Source organism: Lontra canadensis, unplaced genomic scaffold, assembly GCF_010015895.1.
Source record: "Lontra canadensis isolate GAN:19392208 unplaced genomic scaffold, GSC_riverotter_1.0 scaffold84, whole genome shotgun sequence".
NCBI classification, from domain to species: Eukaryota; Metazoa; Chordata; class Mammalia; order Carnivora; family Mustelidae; genus Lontra; species Lontra canadensis.
The window spans coordinates 8,168,091-8,194,872 of NW_022631078.1; the positions used below are offsets into that span (position 1 = coordinate 8,168,091).

General features: G+C 43.9%; 1 protein-coding gene across 8 annotated transcripts in view; it reads right to left on the minus strand.

The window, feature by feature from the left end:
• TNRC6B (trinucleotide repeat containing adaptor 6B) overlaps window positions 1-26,782 on the minus strand; it is a 57,267-nt gene that overhangs the window by 25,543 nt on the left and 4,942 nt on the right. For 4 of the 8 annotated variants that reach the window (XM_032882947.1, XM_032882946.1, XM_032882944.1 and 1 more), the window contains exons 2-11: window positions 24,513-24,854; window positions 19,848-22,196; window positions 18,061-18,219; window positions 16,516-16,691; window positions 15,694-15,750; window positions 13,623-13,697; window positions 12,717-12,762; window positions 11,160-11,308; window positions 9,946-10,116; window positions 5,433-5,558 (exon numbers count right to left, since the gene is read on the minus strand). In XM_032882947.1, coding sequence (XP_032738838.1) covers window positions 5,433-5,558; window positions 9,946-10,116; window positions 11,160-11,308; window positions 12,717-12,762; window positions 13,623-13,697; window positions 15,694-15,750; window positions 16,516-16,691; window positions 18,061-18,219; window positions 19,848-22,196; window positions 24,513-24,711 — 3,507 coding nt within the window. In that variant the 5' untranslated portion in view covers window positions 24,712-24,854. Of the gene's footprint in view, window positions 1-5,432; window positions 5,559-9,945; window positions 10,117-11,159; window positions 11,309-12,716; window positions 12,763-13,622; window positions 13,698-15,693; window positions 15,751-16,515; window positions 16,692-18,060; window positions 18,220-19,847; window positions 22,197-24,512; window positions 24,855-25,394; window positions 25,441-26,782 lie in introns of those variants that run through there. The other 4 variants (XM_032882941.1, XM_032882945.1, XM_032882943.1 and 1 more) reach the window with 4 other exon arrangements.

Genomic DNA, 26,782 nt, shown 5'->3' on the forward strand with positions numbered 1-26,782 from the left:
GCCTGCTTCCTCTCTCTCTCTCTGCCTGCCTCTCTGCCTATTTGTGATCCCTGTCTGTCAAATAAATAAATTAAAAAAAAATCTTTAAAAAAAATATATATATACATATGTGTGTATATATATATATATATATATATATGTATATATAAAATTAAGTGGAATTTTACCTGTTTCTTTTTATCTTATTAAATGTGGATACCAAAAACCTTACGTTACATTATGTGGTTTGTGCGCTATTTCTATGGGACAGTGCTGCTCCCAGGCCATCAGCATTGTTTCTCATTTCCTTTTCGAAGGGAAAGGACTCTATGATTCATGGGAAATCTATTCTGCTTATTTTGTTTTCCAATCTGCCAACCTCTCAAAGAAACAGCCATTGTCAGAGCCTTCCTTCCTTCCCACTTCTCTGTTGGTTTTAAAAGCTCTACTGAACAAATTAGCTAGTCTCCCGATCAACCCATTTCTCTTTAGTCTTGAGAACGTATGCCAAGAGCCCATGCTTCCCACCCACCTCCAATATTCCTATCCCCTGAAATTAGCTAAAGAAACCACCATTCAAAGTAAAACATGTGTGTGATCCAGCAGTACCCTAGGAAACAAATTCGTCCTAGGAGACAAATATAGGAATATTCATAGCAGCACTGCTCGTAATAGCAGAAATCTGGAAATGACCCAAATGTCTACTGGTAGTGGAAGAGATAAATAACCGATGGTATATTCATGATATTCATGTAACAGAGTACTATATGAACCAAATTGCCCAACTCAACATGGGGAAATCTCAGAAGCACTGTCAAGTGAAAGAAGTCAGAGAAGGCTACATACTGCATGTTTTTGTTACATAAAATGCAAAAAAAAGTCTAAGTCAAACTATACTGTTTAAAGATAGATACGGAAAGAATTGTAAAAAAATGCTAACACAAGGTGTTTTATTCTTTTTTTTTTTAAAGATTTTATTTATTTATTTGACAGACAGATCACAAGCAGGCAGAGAGGCAGGCAGAGAGAGAGACAGGGAAGCAGGCTCCCTGCTGAGCAGAGAGACTGATGCAATGCAGGGCGGGCTCAATCCCAGGACCCCGAGATCATGACCTGAGCCGAAGGCAGAGGCCTTAACCCACCGAGCCACCCAGGCGCCCCAAGGTGTTTTATTCTTTAAATTTAATTTGGAGGCCAGCAACTCCAATGCGCCATAAACTGACAGTCAGAAAGACTAGAAAGGTTACCTTCGAGGACTTCTGTCTAGCTTTGCCCAACTTTTCCCTTCCCCAGACTAAACACTGTCCTTCCCCGATGAATACAAAAGGACCAGAGAGAAGCACCACTAGGCTCCTGGCAAATGGCTATTCATACCTGGGTTGCAGAGTAATTAAAGTGCAGGTTTGCACATTCCCGTAGCAGGGATTTAATTATTCTGGCTTAAAAGCCCTTCAATCTCCAGCTGGGCTGGAGAAAGGGAAGATCTAGTTGGAATCAATATGGCATTTACCGAAGCACTGCAGGTGCAAAATGACAGCAATTTAAAACAAGACAAGAGCCTGGTAGAATATGTTACTTTCGGAATATTTGAGTAACAGGAGGAAAGAGGCAAGGTAGAAACCCAAGACCCGGAACACCTGCAGCAAATCTTAACGGTGAGTTTCAATGTCTCTTTTCCAGGTTCACATTACATATGGACTGCCCTGATAAGGCAGTTAAAATGGATGTAAATTTTGATATTATACATTAAAAAATTTAAGTGTTCATGTCTTTTGACCCACACATTTCATTCTGGGTAACTGAAGTTGGAAATAACGTGGGCACAGATCGATGTATAAGGCTGCATAGAAGATCTATGGATGGGATGCCTGGGTGGCTCAGTTGGTTAAACATCTGCCTTTGGCTAAGGTCATGACCTTGGGGTCCCGGGATCAAGTCCCACTGGGCTCCCTGCTCAGCAGAATGTCTGCTTCTCCCTTTCCCTCTCTTCCTCCCCCCTGTTCCTATGCATGCTTTCTCTCTCTCTCAAATAAATAAATAAACAAATAAGATATTTTAAAAAAGAGATCTACGGATAAGGGTTTCTCTATTGCATTATTTATAACAGTGAAAAATTAGAAAAAAATTAATATCCAATAATGGGGACGACAATGTTTCAGGAAATAAAAGTAAATCTACCCGATGGAACATTATGCCTTCTTCGTTACGAATGATCGATAGAAAACTATGTTGTAACAGGGAAAATACCAGGTATGACCCAAAGTTAACAGAAACAGCAGGATACAGTGACCACAAATGTCATTAAGTGAAAACCATGCCAGTATACGAATGGTCTGAATAGGGGATTTTGTAAAAATAATCCCTGTCACTGCAGCTGGGTCGGGGGTTCCTGGAAGAATTTTTTTTTTTCTGTTATCCAAACTTTCAGTGTGGTTATTATACTGTCTTTACCTAAAAAATATATATATATATATAAATAAATAAAAAAATAGAGATATCCAACTGCTTTTTTTTTTAAGAAATGGAAATGTGAGGGGTGCCTGGGTGGCTCAGTGGGTTAAGCCTCTGCCTTCAGCTCAGGTCATGATCCCAGGGTCCTGGAATCGAGCCCTGCCTCGGGCTCTCTGCTCAGCAGGGAGCCTGCTTTCTCCTCTCTCTCTGCCTGCCTCTCTGCCTACTTGTGATCTGTCAAATAAATACATAAAATCTTAAAAAAAAAAAGATATGGAAATGTGAGGAAAAAAACTGAGGTTTCTACCGTTTAATATTCTGCCCCCATTACGCATCAAATAAACATTAACCACGTTTTGCTAAATGAACAAATCTCAAAAATGAGAACACAAATACTTCTCCACACCGAGCAGATCATAGGTCATACAGAGACTGGCAGCCTTAGGTCTCTCAGACTAAGTGAACTGTGCTTTCCCGAACAATTCCACTTCCTAATCATTCTGAAATGCATCTTCCCATGACTCGACATGTATTTACTCAAAATACGTGCCCTGCGCAGTCGTGGATTTCAGGATCCAGCAGTGAACAAAGGCAGACACAGACTCGGCCACTGTGAAGCTCGGCACACGCCTGCGGGTGGGGAGAGCGACCGAGGTGGGCTGTACGGTCCACAGACTGGCCTGGGAGAGCCTCTCTGGGAAGGCGCCTTGGTACAGATGGAGCCCCGTGGCAATCTGTGAGAACAGCATTCCAGAACACACCTGGTACCCTAGGGCACGCTGACTAGACAGGCCAGAGCTAATGGGAGGGAGAGTGGCAGGTGTCTGGGGTGGGGAGGTCACCACGAGCACTGAAGCCCCCGGTAAAGAGCTGGGGAGAGAGGGAGCCGTGAGAGGATAAAGTGGTAACATGATTTACCCTTAACTTCCCGTGATGCATCTAGAATGTTCCTTCAGTAGCCACCGACCAGGTGTGGCTATTTAAGTTTAAATCAATTAAAATTTCAGTTCTTCCACCCGCTGGTCACATTTCAAGGGTTCCCAAGACCCTGGGATCATGACCGAGCTGAAGGCAGAGGCCTTAACCCACTGGGCCACCCAGACGCCCCTCAACCTAACTATTCAAATCGACTGCATTTTCCCAAATATACCATGTTCTTCCAGATATGACTACTCCTGTCCAAGCCGTTCCTACTGCTTAGAAGTCACCTTTACCCGGTGGTGCTCAGCAAACTCGGACTCACTCTTCAAGACCCAGATTAAATGCCACTCCTAGTGCGAGGCCGCACCCAACTCCCAAACTGCGCTGAACATTTCTATGTAACATTGATCATGGTGCCTATTTGCTGACTGTTCTGCCATCACCCCCACCAACTCCAGGAGGGTATGACAGGAGATGGCAGTTTCTTCGTCTGTGCAAGGCCAACACCACCACTGGGCATACCGCAGACATCTGATAACCGCAGGACTGTGGCCTGACACCAGGCATGTTAGAGAGTGCGCTGGGAGTCAGGAAGACACAGTGACCGTGGAGCACTGGGAAAGTTGGGAGCAGCTCTGTCTAGAGGACAGACGGCTACCTGGGGCCTGGAGGATGACCAGGACTTAGAGACAGGGGCAAGGAAGGAGAGATACCAAGAGGACTCCCAGACCCCTGGCACAGGACCATGGAGATGGGAGGGTGACGTGATGAACATTTCCTCTCCTGCTAAGATAGTTACAGACGTAATGTCAAACACAGAATCTGAAATCTATAGGATATGGTTTCAAATAAATATTTTAAGCCTAAGTATTACAAGATATTTCAAAAACAAAACAGCAACAAAACCTGACCCTTCATAACCTGATGGTTGGACCTAGTAAGTGTCCCACGCCCTTCTAGAGGATGGGACAGAGTCAGAGCTCTTTATCTTAGTTCACTGAAGTGACATTCTAAGGAGACTAAGTCACTCGCTGAATCCTTACACGGACTCATAGCTTTTATACTGCTCCTCAGACCCATTTTCTCACAAAGAGGTATGAGGGACAGTTTGTGGCACAAATCTCTCCCCGTACCTTGCCAACAACTCACGGCACATCTCCTACTAAGAAACGGACCTAAAAGGTTTCCCCAGAGACTATACCCACAACACAGAGATGCTCCAGGAGTAAGTCTCTGCCATTTCATTTGTTCCAAACCCCCTCCTAGAGCACCTAGTTAGTACTTCAACATCTATCTCCTCAAAATTTCTCAGAGTAGGGGCGCCTGGGTGGCTCAGTGGGTTAAGCCGCTGCCTTCGGCTCAGGTCATGATCTCAGGGTCCTGGGATCGAGTTCCGCATCGGGCTCTCTGCTCAGCGGGGAGCCTGCTTCCCTCTCTCTCTCTCTCTGCGCCTGCCTCTCTGTGTACTTGTGATCTCTGTCAAATCAATAAATAAAATCTTAAAAAAAAAAAAAAAATTTCTCAGAGTAACCCAGAGCCTGGCTATTCTCCCGCTTCTGTGCTGGTGGATCCTCAAGGGCAACCGACTTCAGAGTGTTGACGTATCGGGATTTACAAAGTAGTTTTATTTGCACGCAAAGAAAATAACAAATGCAGCATTAGAAAAATATAGAGACATCTAAAAGGAATGTAATCAGAATGGTTTTCAAGCAAAAACATCTTTGTATGTATGATACATTAAAGAACTGAGTTTGACATTTTTTCTAAAAATCTTGATCTGGTGGCTTGACCTGGGCAGTTTCGTCAGCTAAGCGTCTGCCTTAGGCTCAGGTCATGATCTCAGGGTCCTGGGATCCAGACCCAAGTTGGGCTCCCTGCTCAGTGTGGAGCCTGGTTCTCCTGCCCCCCCCCCCCCATGTGCTTGTTCCCCCCCCCCCCCCCAAATCTTGGTCTGGATTTTTTACATTTCAGACATTTAGGTAACTATTATTCCCTTTATGCCCATAAAACCTGCCTGTTGGTGACTGATAACCACCTGGATAGGCTTTACTACTGAACTGCGGAAACACAAAATTGCTTACCTGGGGGGAAATAAACTGCGGAGGCACTTGCGCCCGGAGATTAGGAGAAGAACTTAGTGGCTGCACTGGTGTGTGCATACCTCTCGATTGTGCTGTGCTATTTCCAAACAAACCATGATTGCCACCCTGTAAACGAACGGCAACAATAAGGCTTTTTGTTAATGTAAGAAAGTGCAAAAAAGAAACAGTTCTGGTTTTCTATCCCTCAGAAGAATCATAGCCTGTGTTCCATGGAATCACAGAATTTTCTAACTAAAAATGTCCTGGTCTTGGAATGTTTGGGGAAATTATTCAAATCAAATCATGCACACAGCACCACCACCCCTGCACTCGGATGCACTCTACAACCAGAAGGGTTAAATTTGGTCAAATGTTAAAAAAAAAATGCACAAATTTTTTTTGTAATTGAAAGGTATAGGCAATATAGTGTTTATTTCAACTGCTCTCTTTTTCTTTCTTTTTTTTTAAGACTGAGTTTACCAAATTTATTTTCAAGTCCAATAATCTGAGCTCCATCTTGAAAAGGCACCTGAGTACAATGCAGCCATCTGAATAGTATCAACTTTAAAACAACACTAGGACATTAATGTCTCTGAATTGACTAGCTCAATCATAGGATCAGTGCCACCAAATTGTAGTCCAGCCCCATGAGAACCCAACTTGAGATCTGAACACCCTTCCCTGTCTTGGGTCTGCTTGATCCCTTCTTTGCTAGATGAGAAAATCTAAATCAAGAGTGAAGTTTTTAAAAAAAAGAAAGAGAAAAAGAAAAAAAAAAGGCAGAAAAGGGAAAAGGTGAAAAACCATTACTGGGACACCAAAAAAACCGTTACTCACCTGTAACCTCTCATTCCAATGTATGAACATTAGTCTGGTTAAAAATAAGCTTAATTCCCTGATTCCTGGAGCATCAACTCACTGGAGTACTTCTATACTATTCCAATCAAAGAGCTACACAAAACTGGGTTATAAGATGGCCCTTCTGACTTGTTTCAAGCGAGAAAAAGCCCTTCAGCGAAGAACTTGACACTGTTCCCTCTGTCTGAGGAAAGCTTCTACACCATCTTCACTTGGCCTCTTTGAGGCCCAGCTCAGAGGTCATCCTCACAAGGGAAGTCTTCCCCGAACCTTCTTCCTTGTTTCACATTCTATTAACTAAGCCCACCTCTATGTTCTGAAAACACATTAAACACTCTTTGATGGACCCCATGAGCAGGTCACATTAATTTTCCATTCTGTCTGTCCACCACCAGCTTAAAACTTCCCTCTCTGTACTCCCAGAAATCAATAAAGGGCTAGTCTATAGGATGCAAATGTCATGACCCACCAATTCCATATACTTGACAACATCCCACGGAGTATCTCTGGTGAAGACAGCCCTTCCCCTGCTAATACAAGGATGTGTATTCTGAACTGAAGTCACCGTCTTCTCCTTGGCACAGTGGGGATTAAGGTAATTTTAAGGAGGAATTTTGTAACAGCACCACTAAGTTCTAGAACACTAAAGATATTTCAATGGCTTAATGATTCAAGATAGATTAAGGGACTGCTACCAGGAAATTAATGAACTTAAAAGCACTGAAAATAAAAATGGCTATGAACATAAAGTAGAAAAGGCAATCAAAATCTGTGTATATCTCACAAAAGAAAATCAGAGATCCATCATGAATTTCCAATCTCCCCAAAGACTGTTTAAACATGAAAAGACCTTTAATTTTACAAGCTGTAATGTCGCCACTTCCCCTGCTTTACTAATCAAACTGTCACTCTAAGGTGACATGGTTTGGCTCTAATTTTTCTAAGATCGTGGTAGCTGGTAGCTTACCTACTGATCATTCTCAAGAACATGGGAAACATCTGTTTCACTGAGAAAATTCTCACACTTTACTATAAAAGTAATGACCTTGTTATCAGATGTGAATTATTCATGGTTGGGTCCTCAGATGGTGGGATTTCTGGTAGCTGCAGTCCTTGTCAGAATCCATGTTTTAAAAAGTCCAAAACTGCTTTACATTCCAACCCCTCTTTTGGTAAGAAATATTAGAAGGAATTTGCCTTTTTTCGTTTTTGTAAAATCAGGCCTTATTTGCGCATTCCCAGTGAACAGGTGCCACCCCCTGCCCACCGCCCAGAGGTTTTAAGTTTGCTTTATCAAGTGTCTCTAAAGCCATATCAAGCCTTGTGATACGTCTGATACAGTAACAGTACAGATGAGTTAATAGCGGTCTATCCGAAATACCTTCTTTCTGTTTAAATATGGATCCTTGGCACTGCCGCTTGTTTTCTTGGCTTGGGATAACATGGCTAGTGGCAATCATATAGTTTTTTAAGACTGTATTTAGAAATTAGGAAAATGGTCATCCAATGCTTATATGTATGTTCACGGCAGCTTATCTGGTTATTTCTAGAGCTTCCCTGCTGAATACAAGGCTTTTATGCTGACCTGAGTCCTAGTATTTAATGGTGATCGCTGCCTCAGCTGTAGTGTTTAACATAGAAAGGCACATAAATTATAAACCAAGTTACCAAGCTGATGGTAATCTGTGATTTGAAAATAAAAATCTTCCATTTTAATTTTTAATTATGAATTATGAACTATATTAAGGCTGAATGAAAATGGCATAAAAGAACCACGACACACGTACCCACCGGATTCACAATGGACTTTGCAGCATTCCATTTTTAGGATTAAAAAAAAAACCCAAAGAGGAATGACCTTTTCTTCAAGCCCAGTACCAGCTACTTTGGCTGGTCTATTATATTAAAAATTACAGGGGCGCCTGGGTGGCTCAGTGGGTTGGGCCTCTGCCTTCAGCTCAGGTCATGCTCTCAGGGTCCTAGGATTGAGCCCCACATCGGGCTCTCTGCTCTGCAGGGAGCCTGCTTACCCCCACCCTCCCTGCGTGCCTCTCTGCCTACTTGTAATCCCCCCCTCCCTCTCTGTTAAATAAATAAAATCGTAAAAAATGATAATAAAATAAAATAAAAATTATATACTAATGGCTCTTGATAAATGCACAATCCTGTAGGCATGTTTGTAATCATCATTAATCAAGAGTTTCGGACTATTTTATATTTTCTATACTTCACTCCAAAAAGAGAGCTGCCCCAAACCACCGATATAATTATTTCTTGTTTGTTTATATAAGCAAAATATGTCTATGTCCTCTGTGGAAGCATTAAGAAAAACACTAGAAATATAAAAAAAGAAAACAAGAAATTACCCATAACTCCCAAACCAGAAATAACCAACTGAACACGAGGATATCATATGATCCATTTTTAAAATGTGCTAACAGCAATAATTAAAGTGTATGAAAGACCTGTGTGCAACTGAGGACTACGGTGTAAGAGGTGTTCTATAATATCCTTTCACTTGTATGTGAAAGTCAGTATGTGGAAACAGAATGGATACAATTAAAAATTAAATGTCCTTCCATGACATCCTGAGGTGAGAGTCACTGTGACAGTAAGTGGTCACAGAACCGTGGCTAGGAAAATATCATCACTGGAGTCACTGTCACAGAATTGTCTCCCAATTCCTGGTTTTCTCCCTGAGAACTACCCTCGAGCTGCTGTGGGGTGACAGAGGCCTGTGGCACTGTGTCAGGCCCACGGAGGGGAGGGGGCCCCAGGGGCCTACCCTGCCAGTCTCACTCTTGGTGCTTGTCTCCCCTCCGCCCCCTCAGGAGGGCTGAGGCCCGCCCCTAGCAAATAGGCCAATATGTCTGAGCAATGTCCAGTCTTCCCAAAACTTCATTCTCTCCTATCAAATTACCTCTCTCGGGCTAATTATCGTATTTTACCCTTAAAGACACTAGAATTTAAGATGTTGTAACATTCCAGTATTTACTCTTACTAGTTTTGCTGCTATTTTCTAAGGAGAAGTTTTACTAACGTGAAAGGACTTCAAAAATATCACTTGCCGGGGCACCTGGGTGGCTCAGTGGGTTGGGGCCTCTGCCTTCGGCTCGGGTCATGATCCCGGGGTCCTGGGATCGGGCCCCGCATCGGGCTCTCGGCTCGGCAGGGAGCCTGCTTCCTCCTCTCTCTCTGCCTGCCTCTCTGCCTACTTGTGATCTCTGTCTGTCAAATAAATAAATAAATAAAATCTTAAAAAAAAAAAAATCACTTGCCATTCAATCCAAGGTTAAGAATTGCAAATTTGTTGCTAAGTTAGATAACATAAGATACCTACATAGCCTCTTTAACATTTTCCTAAACTAGTTCTTAGGAACTTAGCTTAACTTGGAACTCACTTAACTTCTTAAATGTGAACTTAGGACCAAAAATGAGAAGACAAAAGAAACAGATTTAAATAAAATCCATGTTGAGAAAGTATGAGGAGAGATGGGTTCTGCGGGCTAAGAGATCTAAAGCCTATACTTAGTATCATTCTGTGCATTCAGTAATCAACAAATTTCCCAAGACAGACAAATGATGCAATGAACTGCAGACCAGGGCCAAGGCGAGGCCACAGCCAAGCAGTTGTAAATTTGAGAGGCCTCCTTACTTGTCTAGCAGCGAAGTTTTGGGGGTTGAGCCCTGTGCCGATTGCTCCAAGGCTGACGTTGGGTAGTGTGGAACCAGAGGGAGACAGCTTGTAGCTGGGAGAAGGGGAGAAGGGAGAGCAGGGAGCCTCATCCCCAAGGCACCCATCTTGATTGGAGAAAGGCAAAGTCAGCTGAAAAGTAGTAGGAGTTAGCCAATCACAATGAGTGTTGGTTAGTGAAGCAACAGAATGCAAGAAGGGACAAGAGAGAAACACTAGGAACAAACAGAGTTAGAGTGTATTAGCAATAAACGAGGATGGAATTTGGATTTGATAAGAGTCATTATACTTGGCCCAAAAGACACCATCTATCATCTCTGATACGGATTTTTTTTTTCTTATCCTCTAAATCAGTAACACATTCTGTCCATTGCACTAGGATAAAAACTGCCAGATACTTTATTTTTATGCTTCTACTACTGATTACTCTACGTGGCTGCTGAAAGAGAAGCCAGAGTAATCTTCCTGTGAATCTGTTGCTGCCTGAACAGCAGCATCAGCGTAAAACTTCTGGTTTTCATTGCTTTCTGCAGAGCCAGGGCCATGGCAAATCAGTACTGTCAATCAAGGAGTTACTTCCTCCATTAGGAATGATAAAAATCAAAATAAATAGGTATAAATGACTTCTTTAAATAAGGTAGTTGAGAATTTGGACAGTATACCATTGTAACTAAAAACAGGTCACTAGGGACATGGAGAAAGAACAAAGGAACTCTCTTAGACATAACAAAAGAGAAAGTTCTGAGGCTGGAAGGCAAGGCCTTAGGAGATACGGATTGTTTGCACAAGATCCCAAATTTAATTTCTCATTGTACAGCAGCAGAGAAAAGAATTCAGAATAAATTTGTCTCTCAAATTTCTTCTACATGTTTTGAGTGTGCATTTCCCGTACTGTAAAAAGTCAGACCATCCATCCCCCCACCCCTTCCAAACTTCATAAAATTTCTAAAGACTTAGACCTTCTTCACATACTAAAGACAGATGGTTCTAGCTTCTGCCTAATCACCTGTTGACATCGACTGTTTTTATGTCACCACTTAAATGCAGGTGATGTTTGCGTTTTGCTCATTAATTCAGTAATTCTATGCTTCCTCCTGGAACTGATTATCAAAAGAACAAATGGGAACCCAAGTGGTTCACATGAATTACTGTCTGAAACAAAGGATTTGACTCACCTTCTCGAAATAAGGCCCACTATCTGTGGTTCCCATGTCTTTGGAATTAGGTGGACGGAACCCAGATCGATCCTTCCTCATGATATCATTAAAATCCCCGAGATTCATCGCTCGCTTGTCCACGTCAAATTTTTTATCTGGAAGGCTCCCTGAAAAAGAGCACAGAAGAAGTGAAAATTTCAAGAACCAAAATCTCCCTCACGACAAGGAGTTACCAGCCCCACTCTTGTCCCTTAGGTGCTGGGTGTAGCCCACAAGGGATCTCACTGGTTCAGGCTGCTGGGGAACCCTCCCTCGAGCGCAAGTGAGTCCTTTTGTTCCTTTTTAAAAAACCCGTATCAGTTGTAGCTTGTTTTCAATGGAGGATTGAGAGAGAGACTCAGACACGTCCCGGTAAAAACCTGACTAAAAAAATATTCCCACCAGTTATTGACATGTTTGATGAATATCACTTGCTCATAGATTCAATTGTCCTGGGGGAGAAAATTTGTCTCCTGCCCTTTTAGCATCTGCTAGATAAATGGGTGGGGCTGTGAAACAGTTATTGGGAATAAAAAGGCCTAAGAGGCACAGCTGTTACTCTAGAATTTAGAAATCAGAGTTGAACACATTAAGTACCATGGTTATTCCTCATTTTCTTCGCCGCTCTGGAAATTTGCTATCATATACGGACATGATCAGTGCTCCTGGAAGCATGCTTTTTTGTTATTCTTAGATTTTAAAAAATATCATAGATCAAAGACTATCTCCCTTATGACCCAGGACTGTCTTCCTGGTTTGATTCTTTTTAGTTCCTCAAGGTGAGCAACAGAGTCATGGGGACGACCCCACAGATGAAGGGCAGATGCCGCATCTGGCCCACTTGCAGCAGGCGAGCTCGTCAATAATGCAACATGCCAGGGCAGACGGGACTAACAAGCTGAGAGCAGAGGCTGGCAGGGCCACAGGATACTTTGTTCGGCCACACACCGCAATTCTTTTTTTTTTTTTTTTAAGATTTTATTTATTTATTTGACAGAGAAAGAGATCACAAATAGGCAGAGAGGCAGGCGGTGGCGGGGGGGGGGGGGAAGCAGGCTTCCCACTGAGGAAGGAGCCGAATGTGGGGCCTGATCCCAGGACCCTGAGATCATGACCTGAGCCACAGGCAGAGCCTTAACCCACTGGGCCACCCAGGCACCTCCACACACCGCAGTTCTTAAAATCTGAATTAGCTTCCAGTATTTAAGTATTGGGTTGTCCATGGATGTATTTCTGGCCTTGCTTGTAAACTGAAAGCTCTGACAAAGCTGAGTCCTAGATCCTGTAAATGGGTACATACGCCCCCAGAGTAACCAGTGGCCTCCAACTCCCACTTTCTCATACCTGGCACACACCATTCATTTAAAGGACTTTCCTGGATCCTGCAGCCGTTTGAGTTTTCAACCCCCACCTAGTGTGTAGGACAGTCCTTCACGTCTGCTGAATAGCACCCGCCCCAACTCAAACTGAGCAGGGATCCAACGCGGCATCATTAACAACAATACATTCCATTCTTATTTGTGGAGTGATACACACCTACAGACAAATCCATTTTGCTGCCTGGATTATCTTCAGTTTGACTCTGAAAAAGAAGCAACAGAGAGGGAGGATTAAAGCTTTGAATTCAATGTCTGGATCAGAGAAAAAAAAAATCGCATTATTTACATGAGAGCTGTGGCATCTGATGGGCACCATACAAGATCCTTTGATGTGAACCTTACGCAGGGATGAAGACAAGATCATTCGGGATACGTCTAATTTGATTGCCATTGGTGTCTATACTCCCAAATTCAATTTTCACACAGAATTAGCTTTAGTAATTCTATGGACACAGCAATAGCTAAACAGCCACTTAGAGAAATAAAACCCTGTCCTCAAGCTCCAGTCGGCTCAGGATCAAATTCCACGAGTGTCAGCCAAATGATGACAACTTCTTCTCGTGACTCGTCAAGTCATCAATCTGGAAATGTGCAGCCAAGTCAAGCTATTTGTCTTTTGGCAACCAGGGACGGGGTGTCCCCATGATGCTCCCAAGAGATAAGGGAAAGGAAAAAAAAAAAAAGACGTCCTCCAAGAATTTCCTATATAATTAATTACAAATACTTTCTCTAGTTATTTTGCTGTTGCTGCCGTTTTAAAAACTGTAATATTAAAACTGGTACAGTAGTAGCCAGGGAAAATTATACAAGTTTTAAGGCTTGGCTCTTTCTTCCTCTAGCCACCTAAGGAAAAGGTTACAAGGACTACAAACTCAAAAGCCATAACCATTAAATATTGGAGTAGCTCACTAAGAATAAAAGAAGACAAATATTGCTTAAATCAGAAACACTGTTTAACCAGTTTCTAACTCTGTAATATTGTACTCTATGTGGCAGCGGTTTTAACATCTGTACTAAAAGTAAAAGCTGGGCTGTGTTACACATATAAGAAAACGAAACTTACCAGCAATCCCATATTTGAAAACTGTTTGGCAAGAGGATTCATCCATGAATCATTGTTTCCTCCTTTCAGTGAGCACTACAGAAATGAAATATGTAACCTCAGAACCAAATTATTTTATCTCACTTCATATCTGAGTTGCATTTAAGTACTGACTGAAAATGCAGAACCAACAGTTTACCTTTTTGAGCCCAAATTTCCCTCTTTTAACTATGATTATTTTGATATTTAATCTATTAGGATGAAAGATTAATAAGCTTTAGTTCTGTGGTTTCCTTTTTCTTTTGTCACACTGAATTAGAATTAACTGGAAAAAATATAGTCGGCTTCCCCCACTCCCCCCCCAGGGGGAATGGCAGAGGGAGAGGGAGAAGCAGACTCCACACTACTCAGGGAGCCTGATGGGGGACTAGATCCCAGGACCCTGGGATCATGACCTGAGCTGAAGGCAGATGCTTAACTGACTGAGCCACCCAGGCACCCAGGTCTGCTGGTGTTTTTACCTTACAAATAGAAGAAGGTCAATATCAGATCTTCTAAAACACAATGTTTGCATCCTAGTACTTTCCCCTTTACTATCTCCTTGTAACCCAGTTTGTAGTCGAAGAAAGAGTTCGATGCTAGTGCCTGTTATTTGGAAAATAAATAGGCACTAACCTATTAAAATGGGCTATTTAAGCTGGTCATTAGTTTTTGTGTGGAAACAATGAAGACTCATCCACGTACCCTTCATCTGCTTGTTTAACAGTATAAACGACCGGGGTCCCCAGTGGGAAAGAGGCCTAGCGGAAGACCTCACTGATCTTACTGTAAAGTAAGGCAGATGCTGAGTTTTTGTTTTTGTTTTTTTTTAACTTAATTATTTGAGATAGAGCGAGCATGAGCTCGAGCAGAGGGGAGGGGCAGAGGGAAAGGGAGAAGCAGACTCCCCGCTGAGCAGGGAGCCTGATGTGGGACTCGATCCCATGACCCTGAGATCATGACCTGAGTGAAGGCAGACACCTAACCGACCGAGCCACCCAGGTGCCCCTGAGTTTTTGTTTCTCAAGGGACCTAGTTTCTTCCTTAAACAGGACACCCAGCATCAGCTCCCCCTTTACTTCTACGGAGGAGGCAGGTGGAACTGTGATGAGGACTTGGGGGGGGGGGCACACGGGGTGATGGGGCTTTGTGCACTTGCACAATCTACCGATAAAAACTCTGCGTTTTGATGACATTTGTTATATCGTTTTATTATTCTTGAAAGTGAGTAAGTTTATTTCAGTTCAGTTACAGGTTTTAAGGTCAAGAAAGCCCTCGCTTAGGGAAGGGAGAACTAACTGGTAGTTTTTGTTTAACGCAAACAGTTTCGGTATTGCGGATGAAAAGAGTTTTGTGGTGAGATGTGGTGACGGTTGCACAATAGTGTGAATGCACTCAACACTAATGAACTCTCTGTGTACCTAAAAATGGCTAAAATGGTAAATCTTATGTTATCTGCCTTCGATCACAGTTAAAAAAAAAAAAAAGGCTCTTGGATACAAAAGGTCAGAATTGTCAATCACGGGGCAGAAACACTGAATTCCCACTGAGCCGGATCAATTACGTCTCAGGGCCACCCAGTGGGCCAGCACCTTTCCCTTGCTCCCTTCGGGTCAATCAGCAGTCTCCCTCGACTGTCTTTTTAATCCGACTCATTGGGAATTCGTAAATGACAAAAACAAAGCCACAGCAAGCCAGACAATATGAGAGTACAAAGATGCTGACCAGTTTATCTGAATAATTCCTTCTGTGACTTGGGTGAGTGAACAGAAGTCCTTAGGAGGGAAACTGTGACTGGCTGCTTATCCAGGATGCCTCCAACAGGAACTATCTGTGTTCTCGGCTACTGAGCTACCCTATTCAGAACAAAATTGCATCCTGCAGTAAAGGGGATGAAGGCACAGCCAGCCCCCTGAGCCAACCAAAGACCTTCCAGGAGGGTACTTGGTGTCTGAAACCAGGACAATGTTCAGTGAAATGTTTCACGGGGCAGCAAGGCTCCCATGTTGAAATTAAATATATGACTGCCCATTCCTTATGTCCATCAATTTACCTGCAGAAGGGAAAGAACGCCTCTGCTGAGAGAGTGGTTCAGGTTCAAAGACTTGTTCTAGATTGAAACCAAAGTTCTCATCAAATTATGCAAATCAAAGTAGAAACCGAGTTGCTCTAAGACAAGGAAAGTGACAACTTTATTCCCCCCACTTTTTTTAGTTAAGTAGGCTCCATGGCAGCGTTTAGCCCAATGTGGGACTTGAACCTATGACTCCGAGATCAAGATTTGAGCTGAAATCAAGAGTCGGATGCTTAGCCAACTGAACCACTCAAGTGCTCCGGAAAGCGACAACTTTAGAACACGACCAGGCATAGGATATAGATAATATCAGCCGGCTGATACAGCAGGGTCACGCACCGGCACTTCACTTTGTTGGATGGTTCTGGGTTTTGGAATTTCCCGAATCGGATAAAAACCAGTCATGCTGATCGCCACTGGAGAAACTATCTTTCTTTGGTTTCTCTTCTATATATCATGGGGACTTACCCTAAAGACTTCCTTGGCTTTAGAATGCAAAAGCATAAAACATTTATAAGGTATGCCTTGAAAGCTTCCAAAGAGTTATCATCATATGGAAACTAAAAGTGAAAAAAATCTCCTCTTTGAAAAATTCCACTTTGTTCACAGCAACAGCTCTGTAGTTTGAGGTTTCAAGGTCATGGGGAAGGAAGATGAGGAATAAAGAGGAAGTAATTATTTGCTCTTAAGAAAATATTTTCCCCCTTACTTAGGACCTCAGGGATTCCTCCGTTAGAAAATTCTCAGTTCTGCCTTCTAAGAATGAAGAAACAAGCTCAAGCATTTCTAAAGTGGGCTTACCTTCATTTGCTTCTTTCCTCCTTGTCCCCAGCTTGCTGAGTTGTGGGAGGAAGCACTTCCCTGAGAGCCGGCGGTGTTCCAGACTCCTCCATCATCCTCCTCTTCCCAGCTGGGATGGCGAGTTCCCGTCACTGGACCGTCACTCTCCCCCCAGCCGTCTTGCATAGATTTGGAATCTTTAGGAAAAGAATAGATCAATCGTATGCTATAGCTATATATGGTAATAACCACAATGAACAGTCCTTACGAGTGCAGCATTTGAGGTGTTTGTCACTGTATCTAATCCATCTCTCTGCCAAGGCAAACAATCTAGCCCCTTCCACATTCATATTACCTAGACAAAGGGTAGGTACAATTATAGCTTTAACTACAGACGATCCTGAAGAGAAGACATTTTTAAACTGAGAAGGTTTTGTGATGGAAGAAGTATGATTCTAAGGTTGGGAAAGACACGGAGAAATCCTGACAGTACTGCTCAAGCATTTCCTTGTGCCGAGGGTCTGGTTCATGTCTTCCAACACCCATTTTGGATCTATTTCAAGTTTATAGCGTGGTATTTTCCATGATGATACAACCAATTTTACAGTGAAAATCATGATGAAATCATCATCTTTATAAAGCTATTTCTATTTCTTTGAAGTGAAGGAGATTTGTAATTTTTAAAATGCAAATTACAGACACAAGAATCAATTTCTAGAAAATAGCTAAAATTATATTTCTTCATGTGGCACTATTAAGAGTCATACATATCATATGATAGAACGGACAACAGAATTTGTTATTCTAGTTCAAATTTTGAGCACTCAGTATGACCACACTTTTAAGTCAAAAGATAATACCTTAAGTCTGCAATATGGCAGAAAAGAGATGTTGGAATACTTTTAAAGAAAACGACAAACAAGTGAAAATGGGCACTTGAAATTGAATTTTTCAACATTCCATAGCATCGGTTTACAAAGTTTTACAAATTACTGTGCCTATACATTGCCAGCTGGATCAAGGATAGCTTAGACTTTCAATGATTATGAATAAGTGTGACATGCTTCGTATAAAAAACTCAAATGAAGAAATCTTTGTTGGATTCAAGAAACCTTAAATGTTCTATGTGGGTGGAAGTATGAGAAGAGAGACAAAGGGACAAGGAAGAAACAGAAGGATAAAGTCACTGAGCGGCAGAGGCTGTGATCCACAGTAAAAGCCAGGAAAAGTCTTTTTCAAATTATACTAACAAAGGGGCAGAGATGCAAAACAGAGATGGTGAGCAATATTTACGTTACTGGCAAAAAAAGCACCACGGCAACATTTCAAATCTGGCCAGATACTAAACCTAACTTAAAATCAACAAAATCAACTTACGTCTTCTAGACTGTAAACATGTTAACATACGCAAAGCTAAGTCACGGTCATTTGTGACTGATGGTTTATTAAAGGTCCACGGTCCTCAATCTCATTGAAACGACAGTTTAAACATCAGCCCACTCCTCACCAACATGTTTGGCCTCCAGATCAACGGAGACTCCCTCACAAATAAGGCTGTACACTTACTAGGTTTCATGGCATTTGGAGCGTTGGAGGGTGTGTTCCCCCAGCCTGTGGTCGATGCTCCCGTGTCATCCATTTCACCCCACCCAGGACTGCTTTCGTTTGGCTCACCCCAAGCTGAAGTACCATTATCTGGAGCAGGTGGTGTGCTTTTGCTCCAGACTGCAAAGAAAGAAAATGGGTCTCTAAGAAGGATCTGTTAAAGGAAACATCCTAATATCCAGGGAGCCAGGTAGCCAGGGCGGGGGAGGGGCGGCAACAGTGGGAGAAACAGGCACTCCTGGGTTCAGCCGGCAGAAATAGGAATGGCTTGCACCCTCATGGAGGCAACAGGCATTGTCACTTTAACTTCTGGCCCAGTACTTCCTCTGCCGGGAAATTATACGATAGATACACTTGTAAAGTACATAAACCTACAGGTACAACAATGCTCACTGGATCGCTGCTGGAAACCATCTGGAAGCAACCTAAGTATCTATCAAAGAGGGACTGGTTAGGCCAATTTTGTCACCCATGAAATAAACACTGTACACGAAGCAAATAAAAGACAAAAATGTATGTGCTAACATGGAAAGTTTTAAAGTATGATGAAAAAAGCAAGGTGAAGAACAGTGTATACAGTACAATCCCTTCTGTGTAAAAGCTGTAAAGGATAGATATATTTTGCTACAGGTATGAACAAAATTTCTGAATGAGACACAAAACTCTTAAGACATTACCTGTGGGAAGAGACCCTGGGGGCTAAGATTCTTTTATTTACTACATTTCGCTTTTCTATATAGTTAAGGTTTTTTACTATATGGATAATAAATTTTTTTCATGTTAGCAGGTCTTATGCTGGACAGGGAATTAATAAGCGATCTTTATTTCCTGCTTCATTCTTTTCAATATTTGAGAGGGGAAAAAGAGAACGAGTTAAAAGCAATCATTTTCTAAGTGGCCATAAATACATTCACTGAACACTATGCTTACCCGAGGAGTGGAAAACCAAGTATTAATTCTACCTAGAAAAACAAAAACAAAAACCCCACCTGAAGAGTGCATCCCCTTAATTTGTTGAATTACATGCTTTATGGGGACATTCAAGTTGACAATGCCAAAGATGGCATTACTAGCACTACTTTTAATTTACCAGGTATGGCCATGGTTTCTATCCAAACAGAGGAAGAAGAAAGTTTAATTCTGGGAAACTGAATATCATGAGAGAGCAACTTCTTATGTGAAGTATTCCACCTCCAGAGGTGATCTTTAGAAGTCATCTGGGAAGTGACTGAAACCTTCCAGATCCTGCTGTGCTACAGCATTCCAACGGCCCCTTCCAGAACAACACAAAATACTTCCCTTCGCTGGGGAAGGAGAAACACAGAGGATATGTCCACGGGTAGAAACTGAATGGAAATCAGGTCTATTTCTGCTGCTATTTTAATTCTTCATTTTTAAAATCTGGAGCATAGTTTGTTTAGCAAGATACATTTTTTGGATTCTGCAAGACCAATACAATTACCAAAAAAAAAAAAAAAAAAAAAAAAAAAAAAAACCCTTTGGAAGACTAACACAGGGATGGCCATCTTTTTCCTTTTGCCAAGAAAGAACATTAAAATGTACCACCAGCATCTGTTATCACTATCATTTTATAAAAAGAGAGCGTCTGTTAACAGTAGAGTAGGGTTAATGTAGAAAGATTTCCAGAACAAAACCAACTTGAATAAATGCAGAATAAATGAATAAATACCAACGCCCCGGTTTAGGACTTTTCCTTATTGAACCCGCAAGAAGCAGCCACTGCCTACCTGATGCTGATTTACTGGTCATCGGGGTAGGCAGGTTTGGTTCTCGAGGTGCTGGGCCCCCTTGGGAATTCTTATCCCACAGATTCACATTCTTGTAGTTATAACTGTTAGGGTCTCCCCATGCTGAAGTGCCATCATCGATGTCCATTTTCCGACTAATTGACTGTGGGGATGGCTCTTCCCAACCACTGGGTTCCTCATCCTTAGGGGTTACTGGCTGTGGCCCGCTGCTCCAGTTGGAACTGGAAGGTCGTCCATTGCCGGGAGGTGGTGGGGGTGGGCCTCCCCATGAACCGGAAGCCTCTGGTTGTGGTGGTGGCGGCTGCTGTGGCTGCTGCTGCTGTTGGTGCTGTTTATTCCAGGAACCGGGCTGCCTGCCAGTCTCAGTCCATGCTGGAGACCTTTTGCAATCCTCCCACCCGCCTTTGGAAGCTAGGCTTGCATTCCCACTGTTCCCCCAAGTTCCAATTTCATTCTGCCCTCCTTCACCCCACCCAGACACAGGTTTACTTGCAGAACTTTCCCAACTGCTGTTTTTCGCTTGATCAACTTCCTCTCCCCAACCATTCTTCCCAGAAGTCCATCCTTGATTGGGCTGGCGCCCCCCTCCCCACCCCTGATCCTTGCTGGAGTTCTCGTTCCAAGAGGAAGATGTCTTTTCATCCGGTCGTCCACCTCCCCAGTTGGAAGAGTTGTTGTTCTTGTAGTCATTCCAGCCTCCTGTGTTCTTGGGGTCTTTCCACTCTGTAGAGGCTGAGAGCTCCCCCCATCCAGACTTCATTTGATTGCTTTGGCTGGGTGCGTCTCCCCAGCCCCCTGAGTTCTTGGTCTGTGTGGCAGCGCTCTCCCACCCCTCAGTTCCTTTGTCAGACTTCCCCTCAGGCCTTGGCACCTCTTCAATATCCCACACTGTGTCCTGCTTAATTTGAGTTTGGCCCCAGCCAGTGTTTGAGAGCACCCTGGGGTCCAAATCAGTTCGGCTCAAAAGAGTCTGTAAGACAGCCTGACAATCAGGATGTGTGGGCCGGTATGACCGACGGCCAGAATTATGACTGTCACTACTTCCTGCTTTGTGGTTGCTTCCAGTGCTTTGACCTCCAACTTCACTTCCTGTGGAGCTGGAAGATCTTCCCCAACAGGGAGCCTGGGCATTGCCTTGGTTTTCAGGGAGGGGGTGGCCCTTTTGATTGTCCCATGCTCCAGTGCTAGAATTTGGTTGGTTTGGACCACTCCATTCTCCAATTTTCAACTCATCAGACCCAGTCGGCTGTTTCCATTCTCCCTGAGAGACCCCAGATGTCATTTTGTTCCCTTCACCCCATTTGTTGTCATTAGAGTCCTGAGGGCCAAAGTTCCAGGACCCACCCGTAGACCTGTTATTGTTGTCCCAAGAGTCATTTTTTGACCCAGATGATTTCTGAACAGAAGCTCCTTTCCAGGAGTCCTCTCTATCCTTTCCATTGTTCCCATTGTTTCCAGAATTGCTTTGTCCAGAGGCTGTGTCAGTTCCAGAAGGCCCCCTAGCTGCACCCCAAGATCCAACACTCCCAGTCTTTCGATCTCCAGTGCTTTGTGAAGGGGCATCAGTGCTCCTGGAGGCGTTCCCCAAGCCCATTCCAAAGGGCATTCCCTTATTTTCCATGGGGTTTGGTGAACTTAAGTTCAAGGAGTTAGTGTTTCCATTTTTTGGTCCATCAGTGTTATGAATTTGAGCCTGTTCTCTGCCAGAGACAACAAAATTAACACCCGCATTTTCCATCTTTGACTGCTGTTCCCTGGATGCCTGACCTACTGTGCTAACCTGTGCACTGGAATTACTCGTATCCGTTTCCAATGCCCCTTTCCTAGAATTTCCTTCTTGGACCAGCGCTGGCCAGGCAGATGGGTTGCTATTTGGGTTAAAGTTGCTGAAGCCAGAGCCAGGTCCGACTCTATCCTGACCACTCACATTCCTCCAATTTCCTAGTCCATTGTTGCCCTCTGTAGTAGAGTTGGAAGATTGAACAGATTTAGTCTTAGGGTCAGATTTCCAGACCCCAAGATTACATTCGTTCCCAGAACTTGCAGACTGGCACTGGCTCCCTTTTCCTTTGTTACTAGTGGTGCTTCCTGGCAGAGTGCTCTTCTCAGAGCCAGGGTTCGAGGCACTGTTGTTATCGGTGGTGTTTTCGGAAGAAGACTCAGTGTCTTTGCTGGCAATACAAGGCCACTCTTCCATGTCAGACCCGTCTACAATCACCTTGTCCCGGATGTGAATTGGGTTGGGGGAGGCGCCGTTGTTGGAGGAGGCTCCCGGGCCCCAAGTGGAATTTGCATAATTTGAAGCAGCAGCACCTCCAAGGGTTGACTCTGGGAAAGAGATGATCTGATTAATCACAGCCACACATCACCTTTCCCCACAAACTAGCTTCTCTACCCAGTTGCCTGTCTTGGTTAACTGTGCCACACCTGTGCTAGTCATCTCTTCTCTCTCATTCTGCAGGGGTGGGGTATTGCTAAGTGTCACTCCACAACGTTTCTCAAAGCTGTCCCCTTGTCATTCCTATTGACAGAGAAGGGCCTTCTTGTATCATGAGCCAATGCAGTAACAAGCTGAAGCTGCTTTCTATTTCCAATCTACTCTAAGCACTCCTGGCTAGCGTAATTGCTCTGAAGCACCCCGTCAATTAGATCACTGCTGTATGGGAAGCTTCCACAAGTTTCTTCGTGCACAAAAACAAAGCTAAACTTGAGTCTGATCAAGACACTGCACAATCTGGGGCCAAGTGACTTGTCTCGTCTAATCTTCCACTACTTTCTATGTGGATGCCTACATTCTGCACTCCTCGACAGTCCACGACTTGTGCCTTCTCACCCTGGCACTACTGGTTCCCCTGCTTGGATTCATATACTGAAGTTTATCCATCTTTCTGGGCCTAGTTCAAGTGCCATTTCCTCTATGAGGGTTTTTGGTTTGGTTTTTAGTTCCTCACTTGAAAATAACCTTTTCCTGTCTAAAGCCATTTTGCTCAGTGCTGGGGTACTGTGTTCCCATCTACCTTCCCCCCTATTAACACAGAGACTCGCCCAGAAGCTCTCTCTCTTAGGCAGAGACCCTATCTTGCTAAGGTTTGAATTCCTCATAAGGGCCAGTGCTTTGCTGCTCAGTAAGCATCTAATGAATGCTGAATGCCCACCCATCCAGATGCTGGGGCAGACGAGCATCCTGGATCACTTGTATGCCCAAGGAACTTAGCCTGACAAATTAGTCTGGCTCAGCACACATCTTGGTGTAATTTATCCTATTTGGTGGGAAGAAAAATGACGTTTTTAACTCAGTAATTTCTTCTAAACTTGTTTTAGTTATTTTAACCAAGACGCTTTAAATCAATATAAGACTGAAAAAATATTGCACAGAGCCATATTAAGTGTAGGAAAGTAGAGAATCTCCAACTCTGTTGAGATTTAGGGGGTCTCCTTGGTTTTAAGAATGCAAATGAGGGGCTCATGTCTACATCCAGGCCTGGCTAGATCTGGCTGCAGAAACACCTGATATGACCGCCCCGCACAGACTTCCTTCTGCAACTGCTTATGAGGGGTCAAGAAGGAGGGGCCCTGAGGCTTTCCTCTGCGTGTTTTGGGCCTGGCCTGATGATCACCACAGGAAAGTCTGCAGAGAGCCCATGTAACTCTGAGGTTTCTTTCCATCTTTACTCTGCACAAGAGACAGTGACAGAATTTTCCAAGCCGATTCTATGTTCAAACTCAGAACCAAAATGAAGCATGCTTCAGTTAACAATGACCAATTCCTTGTTCTTGCCAAGGCCTGATGACGTTCAAGCTCTGAATTTTAGTACAGCCTCAAAAAAACCTTGTAAGAGCTAAGAGGAAATCTGTTAATAAGCTTTAAAACAAAAGGGGGGGGAGGTGATGTTTGGAGGTTCTCGGCTGTTAGCTGATTTAGTATTCACCTATTAAAAACTCTCAAAACTTGTAAAGCCCTTCTGCTAAAGGTGCCTTATAACTGCGTGCAGTTTTTTTTTCTGTTTAAAGTAGGCTCTATGCCCAACGTGGAGCTCGAACTTATGACCCCAAGATCAAGAGGGGCACACTCTAACTGCGGCAGCAGGGCGCCCCTACATACAGTTCTTAACAAAACTCAAAATCCTCTAAAGAAATAATTAATTTTAAAAATCCAGTAAAAAACTACAGAATGGTATTATCTGGTATCTCCTCCCACCGAGATTCTACAGAGTAACCTAAGAGATGATTCTCTCTTGGCCCCCGGCGTTCTGCGAGCATAAGCACAGGCAGGTAAGGTTAAGAACAAGCCTGTGCACCGGCCCCACCTCCAGTCGTACCCTGAGCACACACTCGTGCTGACGGCTGGAACTACGGACGCTCGGGTTTATAATGCACTCGTCTGAGGAGGGAAAAAAGTCCCAAATGGTGATGATGAGTGACAGCCACATTCGCTCTCATGCCAAGAGCACACGCTGGATGCTAAAACCCTGTTTCGGAAAGCGCTGGTGCGCATTTCATCCTGGGATCCTCGCTTATCTTCTGAGTGACCCCAAGAGTCTAGCTAAGGAAGGGTTTTTGTGGACCCTATACCAGGCCATACAGAAGACGTGCTCACTAGCTTTAAAGCTGCCTCGGAATCCGTTCCCAGCGTGGAACCCTCACCTGGTGCAGTCCCACCGTCACCCTGCAGCAGCGTTCCTGTCACTTGTGCGTTGTTTGAGTTTGCTCCAGGTGCTGTGGAGGGAGGAGGCCCTGCCCCACCCCCGAGGAGCATGCAGGACGGTGGAGGGGGCTGTCCACGTTTTAGTAACACTTTGTGGTCCTGCTGGCAACGGAATCGCGGCGGCACCTCCCGAGGCATGTAGCGGGCGGCGCTTGGCGGTTGTCCGTTCGGCACTGCCACCCTTTTGGCATTGTTGCCACCATTGACTGGTGGCGATGGAGAGCTGCCAATTGGGCTGGCGGCCGTTGGTTGGCTTAAACTTGGTTTCGTCACTTCGGGCACTGAAAGAGAGAGATTGGGAAACGGTCTTTGAAACCAAATACCTTTTTCTAAAGATTGTTTTTAAGAAAGCTTACATGAGACCAATTCCCACAGGACAACCCTTCTTCCATCCTACTGTGGATGGACGTGGTCCTTCTAAACTTCCCTGCATCTTCCGTTTACTAGAGGGACGGCAGACGTGGGGAGGGATGGTGACAGGGGCCCAAAGACAGCGATGCCATAGAACTCCATTCCATCCATTGGTGGGGGGTGAGAAGCAATCACCGTCTGCTTCCCTAAATCCCTGAAGGGCTGCCCAGCAAGTCTGAGGGTACATACGGGCACCAGGCAAAGCCGCTGGGAAAGGTTCAAGGCGCTCAACCAGAATGCCCTTGCCCTTTATCCACCTTCTTGAAGACCTACCTCGGAGAAACTTTTCTTGAAGTCCCTGGACTAGATGGGCAAAACACCTTTGTTTGTGCTCCTGGAACACGCTGTCCATTTTTCTTCACCATGAATTTATCACATTATATTGAAATTCTCATTCACGAGCTCCTCACCCTCACCAGGCCAGGAATCCCTCAAGAATGAGGACCCTCCTTTCATCTTTTCTCTTAGGGCCTAGCACAGAGTAGATCCCCACAGGAAACCTCAGACCTGGAGAGTCACAAAATCAATGGATTTCGGTTTCTACAGCTACCTGAACTCGAACACTCTTGTTTCGCACTCTGTAAATAATTAGAAACATTATAAACTTTTTTGCTGGTGTCAAAAAAAATTTTTTAAGGAGATCTTGTATGTTTATTCCAACTCTTTATTTACAATAAAAATTTCAGGGGCACCTGGGTGGCTTAGTCGGTTAAGCAGCCGACTCCTGATTTCGGTTCAGGTCATCTTTTTTTTTTTTTTTTTTAAAAGATTTTATTTATTTATTTGAGAGAGAGGCAGTGAGAGAGAGCATGAGCGAGGAGAAGGTCAGAGGGAGAAACGGACTCCCCATGGAGCTGGGAGCCCGATGCAGGACTCGATCCCGGGACTTCGGGATCATGACCTGAGCCAAAGGCAGTCGTCCAACCAACTGAGCCACCCAGGCATCCCGTCAGGTCATCATCTTATTAGGGTTGTGAGATCAAGCCCCTCCCTGGGCTTGGCAATGGGACTGCCCAAGAGTACTCTCTCTCTCCCGCTCTGTCCCCTCCTTTCTCTCTTTCCCGCTCCAAAAAAGAAAAAAAAAGTAAAATAAAATAAAAATTTCAAATAAAATTAAATAAAAATTCCAAAACGTAGGTATCTTTCCTACTTATTTTGAAGAATTTAATGTTTGGGGCGCCCGGGTGGCTCAGTTGTTGAGTGTCTACCTTCAGCTCAAGTCATGATCCCAGGGTCCTGGGATCGAGCCCCGCATCGGGCTCCCTGCTCAGCGGGAAGCCTGCTTCTCCCTCTCCCACTCCCCCTGCTTGTCTCTCTTGCTGTCTCTCTGTGTCAAACAAATAAATAAAGTCTTTAAAAAAAAAAGAATTTAATGTTTTATCTTCGTTTTAAAAATGGCAAACAGGAAGTCTGGAACGTGCAAGGTGACTAAAAATATCCCTTTTGGTTTTCCCCTCAACCCTACAGAGAATGTTCTTCGGCACCTCTTTTGCTTCATGCTACCAACAGACTCCCCCCTCCTTCCAAGAAAATCTACCTGGCAAACAGAGGCTGGCAATGTTACAGAAACAACCACTGAGCCCGATAAGTCAGATGATTCTGAGGCCCAAATCCCTGACCTCCAGAGGCATGTTTGGGCCAGGTCTGGTGGCCATACTGCTCCGACTGCTGAAAGGATGCTGGGCCAGCATGCTGCTCATTGGACTGGCTCCTTTATGGAGAGACAGATATCATCAGAAGTCAGGGGACCCAATCTACTCCCACTGTACACTGGGGAGCACTGTGAGTAACGAAAACA